Raw genomic sequence first — 13535 nt, forward strand, 5'->3', positions numbered from 1 at the left:
ATTTTGCAGAAATGTGACCTACATCTCATAGTGAATACAATAACTGCAGCATATGAATATTAAACCAACCGCAAGCTTCTCTTTTAGATTTTTTACCATTTTTTTTGCCAAATCATTGGTACTTTTTTAACCCATCCATAACTGTTATGCACTTTTTATTTGTTCTTCCCCATCCCTCCATTCTCCCATGAACTGCTATTATTAGTCTTCAAGAAACTGATTTGACTCCAGTTGCCCTATTTAAGTTTATTTAAATAATGATATAACTATTTATTCATGTTTCTTTTAAGCTGAAAATGTGTTAAAACCTACACTAAATCAAGGGATAGTTTCAAATTGATTTTATTTCATTTGCCGCTTTCTCTCTCTCTCTGCTTCTGTCTTTTGCATCCGTCCTCACTGATTACTGAAAAAGCCTGCATTAAACATACATTATAAAAAGCTGTCTTTACCAAACCCCAGCTAACGGTAGATGCAGCTACTTATACTGTTAATGACACAAAATGATACTATACCATCAATATGCTGGTTAACAGTGAACTTTCTCATGCTGGTTAACAGTGAACTTTCTCATGCTGGTTACAGTATGTAATGAGTACGTAACACATTACAGCTTTATTTCTCAAATAATCATTGTTATAGCCAACAACAGAGCCTGTAGCCTAAACTGAGCAGCTATTGGAACTAAAACATGCTGATTTAGCCAGCAACATTACGAGCAGTCCAAACAAAAAAATGAAATACAGGGTTTGCATTTTACAATCTTAATGTGTTAATTGTGCTTTCAGCTAGCTACATATTTACAATAGTGATGTTATAAGTTAGCCTATAGCATGTGTGCTGCATACCTGAACATCTCAAGAAGTCAAAGTTACTCTGGTCATCAGGGCAGTGTAGCGTCTCGTACAGAGGTGAACAGAGCAACAACAGCCGTTCTTAGGTCAGCTGAGAACCTCTCACTGCTCATTGGTAGAGATTCATTACACTGAATTTCATGAAACCCTTTTGAACTTCCAAGGACCTCAGTTTCCCAACGCTAGTCATGAACATGACGGATGCTGATTACTGAAGCAAGTGCAGATAGCAATGGTTGCTAAGCACTGATTGGAGGGTTGAGGAAAGTAGCAGATTTTTGGCCATACAGTGCTCACAGAGAACAAATCAAATTTCATATCATAAAAAATTACGCATTATAAATATTCAGCCCCTATTTGGGTAGGTCTGTGACAACGTGCCTGCGCCCCTGAGTGGTCTGCTGTATTATCATAACGGTGCTGGTTTTACATTTAATCTCATGAATGGAGAAAATTGAGAAAAAAATCCTTTTAAAACTACTGAGGTCCTGACATAGTTACGACCATGAATATTGGCTCCTCTAATTCACAGTGAAGTTATAAGGAGTATTTCAGCCTAGACTACTTTTTGAATGAGTCACAAAATAGGTCTAAAACAGAGCTCATTTACATATATTAGTCTTAATGACACTGACAAAAACAGACTGTTCAAATCTAAGGAATAATGAGAGATTGGAAAAAGTATGTAATGCAAAGTGAATTATGAGTGAATTAATTCCAAAACCCACATGAATGTTGTAAGTGTATCAGTTTTATGAGCTTTTTAAAGCATGAGTGGCTTGTTCTGCTGTGTGAATTTGTATTCAGCCTCAGTCTCAGCCTCTCTCTCCTTGAACACATCCAGCCTGCTCTATCTGCTGTAAGTGATTTCATTAAGAGTTCATATCTGATCTTCAGCTAACCGACTGCTGAAGGAGAGGCAGGCCATCTAATTGGACACACGCACACCGCAGGCCGTGTAATTAGTCTGCTTGTTGGTCTGTGTGCTGTAGTGAGCAAGGTGGGGTGAAAGTGGGAGGGAAAGAGGAGCATCAAGTAATAATACCACGAAGTGAATGTGGAACGCACAAACACAGACACAGAGCAGTGCGCGCACACACACACACACACACACACACACACACGCTGTTTATGGCATCAAAACCCATACATTAGAGGGTAAAACAGACATCTCTGTCCTGGGGGTGTCATCTCTGGCTTCTTTACTAATGGTTTTACAAACTATGAATGTGAATGTGAAATGCTAATAAAAACAGAAAGTGATTCATGAATCCAGTTTGAACTGTATTAAATTAAAAATGTATAAAAACATATTTTAAGTTTTACCTTCTTAAACATAATTATCTATTTTGTAAATGCATGCTTATTTCATATTTGAGGCCAGCAACACTTTCCAAAAAATTTTGGCAACGAAACTTGTTTACCATGTTGCATCACCTTTCCTTTTAGCAACACTTTATTAATTTACATTTTTTTGCTTGTCTTTGGATGCACAACCATACAAGGCATTCATCGTGCTTTGCTTTATAATGCACCACACGTTTTCAGTGGGAGACAGGTCTGGACTGCAGGCAGGCCAGTCTAGCACCCACACTCCAGTATCACAAGCAGAATGTGTTGTAATGTTGACATGTTGAGTTAAGCCTGGACAAACTTGAAAGTGCTGTCATCTAGAAGGCTGCATATCAGAATCAGAATCACTTACCATAACAAACCGTGGCTTTTGGACTTTATACTGGTAACAATCTGGATTTTTTTCTTTGGCCTGGACAGCACAACATGCGTTATTTCCTTAAATGATCTAAAAGGTTGACTCGTCAGACTACAATATGTGTTTCTGCTGTGCATCAGTCCATTTCAGATGAGCTCGAGCCCAGAGAAGTCGGCAGCATTTCTGGCTGATTAACGTGCATTTGTGGATGCAGCAGAACACTTTGTTTATTTAGGACGGTTTATCCAAGTATTCCCAAGCCCATGCAGTCATATCCATCTCACAGAAACATGGTGGTTTGTAATGCAGTGTCATCAGAGGGAACGTGGGGCACAGTAGAGGGTAGAATACCTCAATCGCAATCGGAATCAAGGAACATCTGTTCTTTAACTGTTGAATTATTTTCTGATACATTTCTTGAGCAAGGTGATGAGCCTCGACCCATTCTTGCTTATAAAGACCTTTTGTGGACGACATTCTTGCACAAGCATTATTGTGTCACCCATATGAGATGTTTTATAAACATTTATGTTTTGCAGGTCAAGTCGATAAGGAAAAGATTCAGTATCTTGAGTTTGAACTTTTGTCTCCTTTAAGTACAGGTCAATTTACACATCACTGTCCTCTCTTTATATTTGGCTTTCACATAGCCAAATATAAAGAGAGGACAGTGATGTGTAAATTGTCCTAGCTTTTTGGGCTTTAGGTTTGCATGTAAAAATCAAACGTTAATTTGCTAATAGTTCCCTTTTTGTCATTAATAATAATTCCCTAGTTATTAATGTTACGTTTGTAATAGAGCAAGCTGAAGCCACCCTGTTCGTACATTGTGTGATGCTAAGATAGCAGAGAGAATCAAGTAGCTCACTTGTTCAAATACAGCTTTGAAATGGCTTTTAAAGTGATACTTTCAGTACACTGTATGGAAATTACGTGATCTTCATGTTCAGGTTTATGGCAAATAAGACAAATGTGATCAATTGTGATGAACAGGGAATCACAACTAATTACTTGAACTGTTTCACAGCCATAAAATGTGCATAATCAAGAACTGAAAAAAAGAAAGAAATCTCAATTAAATAAAACATAGTTTATTGGCCAAATTCCCTTATTAAAATCATTAAAGTCCAGACAACAAAGCATCACAGCAATCTAGATCTGAGAGTATGATAGTCAAAGTTATTGGACATTTTAATAGGAAAAGCTGTAGTTGTCATTAATGATAATGATCATGTTGAAAAGCCTGTTTCTTTAGCACCAAATTCTGGCATTGAGTCCAGATTGTGGATTTAATTAATGTCTCCTGTTATCAGCAATTATCTCTCCTCTCCTCTCCTCTCCTCTCCTTTCTGATCAGAGATTTTACTTTAAAGGACCAATAATCTACATTTTTCTTGTATTTTATTTTCCTCCCTGAAGGCCATACTTAATGGACCATACTTTTATGTAACTGTATGTAGTAAAACAGTCAGCATTCATTTTTAATTACCATTTCCACCTTCTCTTTATGACTTCTGAAAATAAGTTGACGCATCCTCTACAGAAAACACATGTCTGCACAATTTGCTGAATTTAATATATTGGGGAAAAATATTATGGCACATTTTATGTTGTATGTTTTATTTTTTCCCAATATGTTAAAATTGAATTGTGCATAAAATGAAAAAATAAAATAGAAAAATGCCATATATAAGTTTGTTCTCTATAGAAGATGTGTTGACCAATTTTCTCTTAGAAAATCAACCAGACACCGGGAATGTTCAAACTTTTTACATAGGACTATATATAAATTATCCCTGTTCTGATTGGCTGCCCTCTCAAAAAACAGATTTTTGTTTCTTTAAAATATCTGCATTATTCAGTCATCAAAATGACTGCATTATTCAACAAAGTCATTCAGAGTGGTTTGATGTGAAGTGGTGCATTGTAGAGATACAGTGGTGGTGATAGGAACCAGGCATTGTGATGTCTGCCCTGCAATTATAGCCATTTTTTTGCTATCAAAAACCAAGAGTGACCCTACATGTGTCTTATGAGTTTGTCTATGTAATGTTGTTATCCAAAAATAGTGGTAAATATGAAAAAATGTTTTCTTGAAGTTCTAATAATACCCAGCATGTACCTCTCCACCGTGAATGGACTTAAAAAATATATATGAATACATTTTAGGCCAAAACTTTCTCAAAACTATTGTAAAACAATGTCTCCGGCATCAGGCATTGTATTTGTAACAATTTCTGTAATGGATTTCTATGAGGTACCTTTGAGACGCATTAAACTCTTCAGACGTCTGGTTCCTGTCACCACCACTGTGAATATTCTGACTCTAGAATGGAGCATTTCACATCAAAACACTCTAAATCACTGTGTACATGTAACCATTTAATTATGCAAAATTTAAAACAATCTGTGGAATTTCCCTGTAATGTGTTCATGATTCTGAGAGATGGTCCTCAAGCAAGTGATATAAGTAATTCATGCAAATAATATGCATTTGTGTTTGTGTGTGTGTTTGTGTTCGTGTTCCCCAGTCGTGATTTGCTGCAGGAGGTTTTGGATGCAGACCTGAGCAACGAGGCCTTTCCTTTCTCCACACACAAAATTATGACCGCTGCTGGACACAAAGTAAGTCTCTGGCTCTTTTTTATTACACTACCTTATTTTATTTACATATTAGTGAATGTGCATTCCAGTCGCATTTGTGTAGCAACTGTTTAAATTCAGATTTTTCTTTCCATAGAAATAAATTATATAAATTTCCATTTATATAATCCATTGTACACCCCTCTTATGGAAGTACATAAGTAACACCCTGGCAAACACCTGGGATAACACACCAACCACTTATAAACTCCAATAACCACTTGAAACACCTTAGCAACCACCTAGCAACATCTTAGCAACTTTGATGGAGAACACTGCAACCAAATATCATAGCACACACATAGTAACACCCTAGCATAGCAATCAATAGTAACCCCCTAGCAACCACCTGGAATACCATAGCAACTACACAGCCCCACCCTAGCAATCACTTAGCAATACCATGGCAACCACTTGAAACTCCGCCTAGCAACCTCCCAGCATCCACCACAGATACCGTTGCAACCACCTAGCACCACCTTAGCAACCACCTGGGATAACGTAAGAACTGCTTAGCAACCCCCTAGAAACCAAATAGGAATTGCTGAAGATGCACAATCACTCTGCATTTTCTTTAAGAGATGCACTTTTCTATGTTTTTTTTTCTTTTCTTTTTTTTGCGAATGTTAATGTTTTTAAAAAAATCTGGACTTTTTTTTACTTTTTTTTATATGACTCACTCAACATTTAGCTGAGGTGCATTTTGTCCATTCCAGCTTGTTTACAAACCTTATTAAAGCTAAATAATACCGATATAAATGTGCTGAAGCACATAGAGAAATGTTTTATTCATGCGCAGCACTTGTAATGGTGAGTAATGGTGTGCAGCTGAAGACTGATGCTTGTTGTTTATTATTTGTTGTTTGTGCTGTGGTTGCTCTGGTGTGGTGTATCTCTTGCCGGTTGCATCATGTTGTGATGTTGCGCAAATTGCAGTGGTAGAGTTGTTGTGAGGCAGGTGGTTTGGCCTAGTTTAGTAAGCAGATCCCAAGAGTTTGGTACAGTTTGTGGGGGGCTGCGGTGGGCTTGGACAGATGGCAGCATGACAGCACCTCCTCTGGGGCTACTGACATTTAACTCTCACTCTCTCTCCTCCACTCTCTTCTTTCCTTCTTTTACTCTCTGACTCTCTTTCATTCCACTTTTCTCTTTTTCTCTCCCACTCTCTACTTTCCTTCACTCGTTCCCCTAGCTCAAATTTTCTTGCGCACATTTATTTACATTCTCTCTTTTTCTTTTTTGCTGTCTCGCTCTTTTAATTTTTCATTCCCCCTTTTCTCTTTCTCTCTCTCTCACTTTTTTAATTTCCCCAAGTCTTCCTCTGTATAACTTTCTTCTAATGTACTCTTTAAACTCTTTTTCTCACTGTCAGCACTCTGAGTCTGTGGTTCTGTAAAGCTAAGTTTGGCTGCATGCAAGTAACACCTTATCTTGTGCCATGCACACCCACACAGACCCACATACAGAAAAAGAGCGGATTGTGTTTAATGCTCAGTCAGTCTCTGCTTCTCTTTCTCTTTTCACACTCTTTGTCTCTTAAATAACTTTATTACACTTGTGAAAAAAGTGAATGTTTTAAAGCAGTAGTTAAACATATTTAGGACAGAGAAACTAAAATTAACAGAATAAAAAAGTGTATTTATAACAGTCTAACTGTCCTTTTCTCTCTCTCTCTGCAGGTGCGTGCTATACGCTTGACCTTCGTGGGCGAGCTAGGCTGGGAGCTGCACATTCCTAAAGATTCCTGTCTGCCTGTGTATCGTGCTGTCATGGATGCTGGTGCTAAATATGGTGTGCGAAATGCAGGATACAGAGCCCTCGACTCGCTCAGCATCGAGAAAGGTATGAGAGAGTGTCTTTGTATATTACAACTTTAATCCGACCTGGAATTTTGGTCCAAACCCAGATACATTCCTTGTCCAGATCTGACCCAATTTAACCCACAATAAAGACAGTTTAGAAGCCCCCAAAGCCCGAGAAAATTCTGTATGAACTCAATGTCATTAAAGTCTATAAATAATGGTAATTATCTGACTCGCTCCAGTGGTTGGATCACATGCCACATACCGAAAGTTTTTACTGAACTGGGAAAACCTGCCTTTAGTTACAGTGAGCCAGCAAACTGAAGCTCAGTCATTTTAACTTTTACTCTCTAACCACCTCCACTCTGCCTGCAACTGTTTTACCTGATTTTTACTATTATTGTTTTATTTTCATTTTTTTTCATTTATTTATTTGTTTATTTATTCTTGTTTTGATTATGATTATTTTAATATTATTTAAGTCATTTTAATGAGTTTCACTTTCCTTCTTTGGTCTTATCCTCCTTTTGTTTTATTTATCTTCTTTTGATTTTATTGCCTTTTACATTTTAGTTACGCTTTAATGATTGTTTTATATTTTCTACTGTTTTTATATAGTTTTGTTATTGTTTCATTTTATTTTTTATATTTGCCTGATTTGAGTCATTTTTATTATTAAATATACTTTTATTATTTGATCTGCTCTTACACATTATCAATCTCTTTTTCCTGTATCAACTCGACAGCATTGTAAATGAGGGTCACCTTCAGTGTTCTCCAAGGTTAAATAAAGGTTGATTTATTGATTGACAGTAGCCCAAAAAACTCGGTTGGAATCTGAATGAGCCCAGTGTTACTCTCTCTGAATGTGACTACAGCTGACAAAATCCTATCTGAATCCATCTATAACCTGAAAAAATTTGGTTTGGATCCAAATGTAGCCAAACATAACTCAGAATCTGTCTGTAGCCTGACAAAGGAGGGAGGAAAACTAAGGGTGGATAAATGGAAGCCAAAATCCAATAAAGGTGACTTTAAGAAACCCAGAGAAAAAAATGTCCAAACACAACCGAACCTGACAGGAACAGTTCGGTCCTACTGGTTCGGGCAGATATTTTAAGCTCCAGTCTGTGTATTTGTGCTCCTTTTTGGTTTTTGTTTTGTTTTGAGAAGTTACAAAGCAGAATGTGTTATTTGTCTTTATTTGAATAAACACATGAGCTATAATCTGACAAATACAAAAAAGGTACATCTGAAAAAGGTGCAAGTTGTCCACACATGGTGTTTTCTAAAAGTTTTAGTACAGATTGTATATGTCTGCTCAAAGAACTGAATAAATGCTTGAAGAGCTGTATAGATGTGCAGCAGTCACTGTGGCTGATTTGCAGGTGAACACACACACAGTTACAGACAGACAGGGAATCAGGTGGTGGTGCAGCAGTTCAGCTGAGGGTGAGTGGGCACGGAGAAGCAGAAGTAATCTGATCCTGTTTCTGTCAGATAGATGATGGATAGAGAAAAGAGAAAGAGATGGACAAGGGGGAAAAAGGGGAGAGAGAGTGTGTATTTTAACAGCACTCTATCATGCTCTGTGTCCAGTGGGTTAGTCCTGGGGCTCAGTGTAAAGCTCTGCAGACTACACTGCTGTGTGTGTGTTTGTGGTTGACGCTGACGCTGTGGCCTGACAGGTCACCGTGTGTGTGTGTGTGGTTTTATGTGCTGCATGAATGCTCTGCTGGCCGCATGACTGAGCACTTCTGTCTGCGTGTGTGTGTGTGTGTGTGCACTTGTTTATGTCTGTATCAAAAGAATGAACTGTTTTCATTGATTTCTTTGTTCTTGTTCTTTAGTTTATTTCGTTATCAGTTCGGTAGTTCAGTTGATTTTGGAAGTTGTTGGCAGAAAAATATCACATTTTGAGTTAAAAAACTATTATTTATCTCTCTATCTCTGTCTTTATCCTCTGTTCTCTCTCTATTCTCTCGTCATCTCTCTTCTCTTCTCACTGTCTGTCTGTTTCTCTTTGACTTTATCTCTGTCACACTCTCTTTATTTCTCTTTCTTTATCTCTTATCTTCTCTCATCTCCACCTCCTTATTTATCTGTCTTTCTCTCCTCTGTCTTTTTTATTCTCTCATTTATCTGTTTATCTATGTCTTTCGCTCTCCTCTATCTCTTTCTCTATCTTTCTGCTCTCTTTGTCTTATCTCTCTTCTTTCTTTGCTATCTTTCTTCTCCCTCTCCTCCCTATTTATTTATCTATCTCTCTGTCTGTCTGTCTGTTTCCTCTCTATATATATGTCTGTTTTCTCTCTGTCTATCTATCTGTATCTGTCTGTATGTCTCTGTCTGTTTGTGTATCTGTTTTCTATATATCTGTCTTTATCTCTCTCTGTCTCGATTTCTCTGTCTTTTATTCTCTTCTCTCTTTGTCTTCTTTCTTTTCTCTCTTTCTATTTTTCTGTCTGTATCTTTCCTCTCTCTATCCCTCTGTCTTTATCTTTCTCTTCTTTTTCTTATCTGTTCTCTCACTTTTTTCTTTTCTATTTATCGGTTTATCTTTTTATTCATTCTCTCTCTTCTATCTGTCTTTCTCTCTCTCAATCTCTGTATTTCTCTTTTTGTCTATCTTTCTCTTTCTTCTCTCTATTTGTCAATCTGTCTTTCTCTCTCCTCTCTCTATCTGTCTTTATCTTTCTTCTCCCTCTCCTCTCTGTCTGTCTCACTCAGGCTACAGGCACTGGCATGCTGACCTGCGTCCTGATGATACTCCTCTGGAGGCGGGGCTTGCATTCACCTGTAAGATGAAGACTTCCATCCCCTTCCTTGGTCGCAAAGCCCTGGAATCCCAGAAGGCCGAGGGTCTGCGTCGCCGAATCGTCTGCTTCACCATCGACGAGTGAGTCACTCCCAAACAGCTCTTGCCATCACCCCCATAATGAACACTAAAAGCCCCGTACAGCACTCACTCCCCTCACTGCAGAGTTTAGCTGGGGTTTCCTCAAGCTTGAGCTGCTTTGCACTGTGCTGTTTCCTAGTTTAATGCCAGAAACATATCCTATGCAAGTAGAGGTGGGCAAGATGACTGCGGTTATCCTTATTGTGAAAAATTATGTTACAATGCACTTTTCTGAGCATAGCACGGATAATGCTTAACTCACAGTACTCATAGCTTTTGATAGTGTTTTTAAATGTGACACAACTTCTTTTTTTAATCTGCAAACCTCAGAAAAATGAAATCATGTTTTGAAAATGTCTTAAAGGATTGTGATATGTTTGCCATATCGCCCACCCTTACACGCAAGTACATAAACATAACCCGTTCAAGCTGCTCAAAATCAATTTCAACAGATGTGTCACTTCAAAATTCATAATGCAACGCAAGCTGCATTCTGAGTGCTGCAGCGAAGGACACTACAGTGAACATAACCTTAAATATAGGTTCGACAAGAGACTAAAAAGCGGACCTCACACTTTCTTATCCAGTTGTTTCTTTTTTTCACTCATGCAACGAGTAAAGCTGCACACAATCCTCACGTGTCAACATTTTATTAATGTTGTAGATATTGGAATAAAAACTACTGGGACACTAGCCTTATTAAACAGAACCAGTATCGGTTAGATGTGACCGACCCATATTCTTAGGAACATACTGTTTTTATAGTGCAATGTAAACTTATTTTAACTTGTAATCTTGTATTCCTAATAACAAATTAGGGTAAGTATCAGTCGAAATTATTCTTGCATCACCGTAAAGAACATTTTAAGGAATTAAATATATATTTTGTTTTTTTTTGTAGGACTGTATAGAACATGTAATATGTATATTTATTCAGTATATCTAACAGCCTTGCAGTGCACAAAAATGTGCTTGAAGTTCTGATGTAAGTAACTATTAGTATTTAATTTTTTATTTTGCCGAATAATAAATTGTGCTTTTGAATTTTTTTTTATTTATTTATTTTTCATTTCATTAATTTACCCAACATGAAGGGCCTAGGTTTGATGCCCCGGCCAGGTGAACAGGGGTCTTTTCTGTGTGGAGTTTACATGTTTTCCCCATGTCTGTGTGGGTTTCCTCCGGGTACTCCGGTTTCCTCCTACAGTCCAAAGACATGCAGTCAGGCCAATTGGACACGTTAAATTGCTCCAAGGTGTGAATGTGAATGTGTGTGTGTGTGATTGTATATGTCTGTGTGTCTGTCCTGCGATGAACTGGTGACCTGTCCAGGGTGTTTTCTGCCTTCTGCCCAATGAGCCCTGTGACCTAGAGGGATAAGCGGCTTAGATAATGTGTGTGTGCTTAAAGGAGAGATTAGTTAGATTTGTTAGTTGTTTAATTACACAGCAAAAATTAGCTTAACACACCAGATTCTGTGCATCAGCTTGGTTGACTGTTGCTCAAATCAAAACATTGACTGACTCAAATCTGTTGTTGTTGTTAAGATGACTTATATTGGAACAAGCGCATCAAGGTAGTCCTCTTGACGTTCTTGTTTCTCAGTGTGATTCCTGACTTGTATCCTTTAAAACATGCATTTTGTGCTGTAGACACAGAAATGAGTCTAAATCCGAAATCATGAGGAGCTCGTTAGGGCGAGCACACGCTGTTGAAACATCATTGAGTGTGTCTGTGGGAAACACCTGTTTACTGTTTATTCTCTGAGAATGTTCTCCCCATCTGGGCTCCCTACTGAATATCTTACAATATAATGCATTATAAATACAGTGTGCAGCATTTCCATGCATCATGAATATATTTCTAACAAATTATTCATTTTACATTTTCAGTAGAGTTGGCTTAATTCTCTCATAAACTCTTGTCTACCTGGACAGGTTATTCGCCTGGTTTATTCTGTGGGTTAAAGTCAATAGTGCCGGTCAGATGGGTCAATAGCAGTATAGGGTGCCACTGGGGCCTTAAAATGATAAAAATTGCTTTAGATTGTTTGTAAATTCATTATATCTCACAAGAACAACACAAGTGTGGACTTCAGCATGCCAGGGTGGACCTAGTCATGACTTAATGCACTAGGACAGGGGTCAGCAACCCAAATGTTAAGAAGAGCCATTTTGTCCTTTCAACAAGAATTAAACCACCTTGGGAGCCACAACATTTTATGTCCATTTTACCATCTTGGCTGTGAATATGTGTCAGTATGCTAATGTACTAGCATAGGCTAAAAATATAATTTACACGAAAATGCAGACTTTCATTGTAACATTTAATTTGATTAAATTAAAATTAACAAACAAATGTGAAAAATGCTACTGCAGTTTTTGAAGTTTTCCCCATTTGTTGTAAAGATCTCTAATAATTCTGAAATAGTTCTTACAGGAACTGATAATAATAAGCAAAATGCAAGAATACTGTAATTTAAGATTGTTTTTGTTTACAATTACAGTATTTACTCCGTGTCCAGTTTGTCAGTGGAGAAGCACGACTGGGTGGATAATGACAGGGTGTCATGTTTTAATATTCTGAAAATTCATTAAGTAACTGAATATTTTAACTGCTTAGTTTTGTCCTTGTGACTGTAATCACTCTGTGTCAAGAAAAAGTGAGGGCCTGTAGGATTAGAGTATTATATGCATTGACCTGTACAGAATTAGAACAGAATATAGAATAATATACTGACAAAATTACATATTGTGGTTATGTTTTAAATGTATTGTGGTCCAGGATGCCTTGCAATTTAAAAAGATGCAAGTGAAACCCTAAGATTACATGATAAAAATTGTCCTGCATTATTTTGACCAAAATAATTTACATTTGTTGTATCACATGAATGTCTTCATTGATCAAAAAGCCAGTCCCCTGGAATGAATGTCTGAAGCTGATCCAAAATGCTTATATCACACAATATAAATATATATCTTGTAACCTTTTAGTGTATTAATTATTATTTGAATGTATTTTAATAATAAATGGTTTTTACAAACAAAGACACATTTACTGGCAAGATAAATGGTTCTGAATAATATACTTAAGTGCCTAAGACTTTTGCACAGTACTGTATGTAACAAACATTTGTGCAGCCTTACTGAGAGGCAGGTGTACTCACTTATATCCTAACCCCATGAACCCTAGGTCCCGGTTATTACTTTTAAGCTATACAACTACTCAATACTATTTATTTTATTTATGTATTTATTACTATAAATAATTAAATAATTAATATGAAACTTTAAGTTTGAGAGTAAGAATTTGAAGTGTGGCCCACATAGAAGACTCTTAGGGTTCACTGTTGCAGAAATGAGAATAGCAAATACAACCCCATTTCCAAAAAAGTTGGGACACAGTGCAAAATGTAAATTAAAAACAAAATGCATTGATGTGCAAATGTGCAAAAACGTTCCAAAAAAGTTGGGACAGGGCAACAAAAAAGCAGGTACAGTTGTGTAATACTGAAAACAAACACCTGGTGGTTCATTCTCAACAGGTCAGTAACATGAAAAATAAAAAGGTATAAAAAAGAGCATCTCAGAGAGGCTGAGTCTTTCAGAAGTAAAGATAGGGAGGGG

General features: G+C 37.2%; 1 protein-coding gene across 3 annotated transcripts in view; it reads left to right on the plus strand.

Moving 5' to 3' along the window:
• sardh (sarcosine dehydrogenase) overlaps nt 1–13535 on the plus strand; it is a 77926-nt gene that overhangs the window by 57644 nt on the left and 6747 nt on the right. For all 3 annotated transcript variants that reach the window (XM_036595385.1, XM_036595386.1, XM_036595387.1), the window contains exons 17-19: nt 5097–5190; nt 6888–7050; nt 9741–9909. In XM_036595385.1, the coding sequence (XP_036451278.1) occupies nt 5097–5190; nt 6888–7050; nt 9741–9909 (426 nt within the window). The remainder of the gene's footprint in view (nt 1–5096; nt 5191–6887; nt 7051–9740; nt 9910–13535) is intronic.

The sequence above is a fragment of the Colossoma macropomum genome, unplaced genomic scaffold (assembly GCF_904425465.1).
Source record: "Colossoma macropomum unplaced genomic scaffold, Colossoma_macropomum, whole genome shotgun sequence".
NCBI classification, from domain to species: Eukaryota; Metazoa; Chordata; class Actinopteri; order Characiformes; family Serrasalmidae; genus Colossoma; species Colossoma macropomum.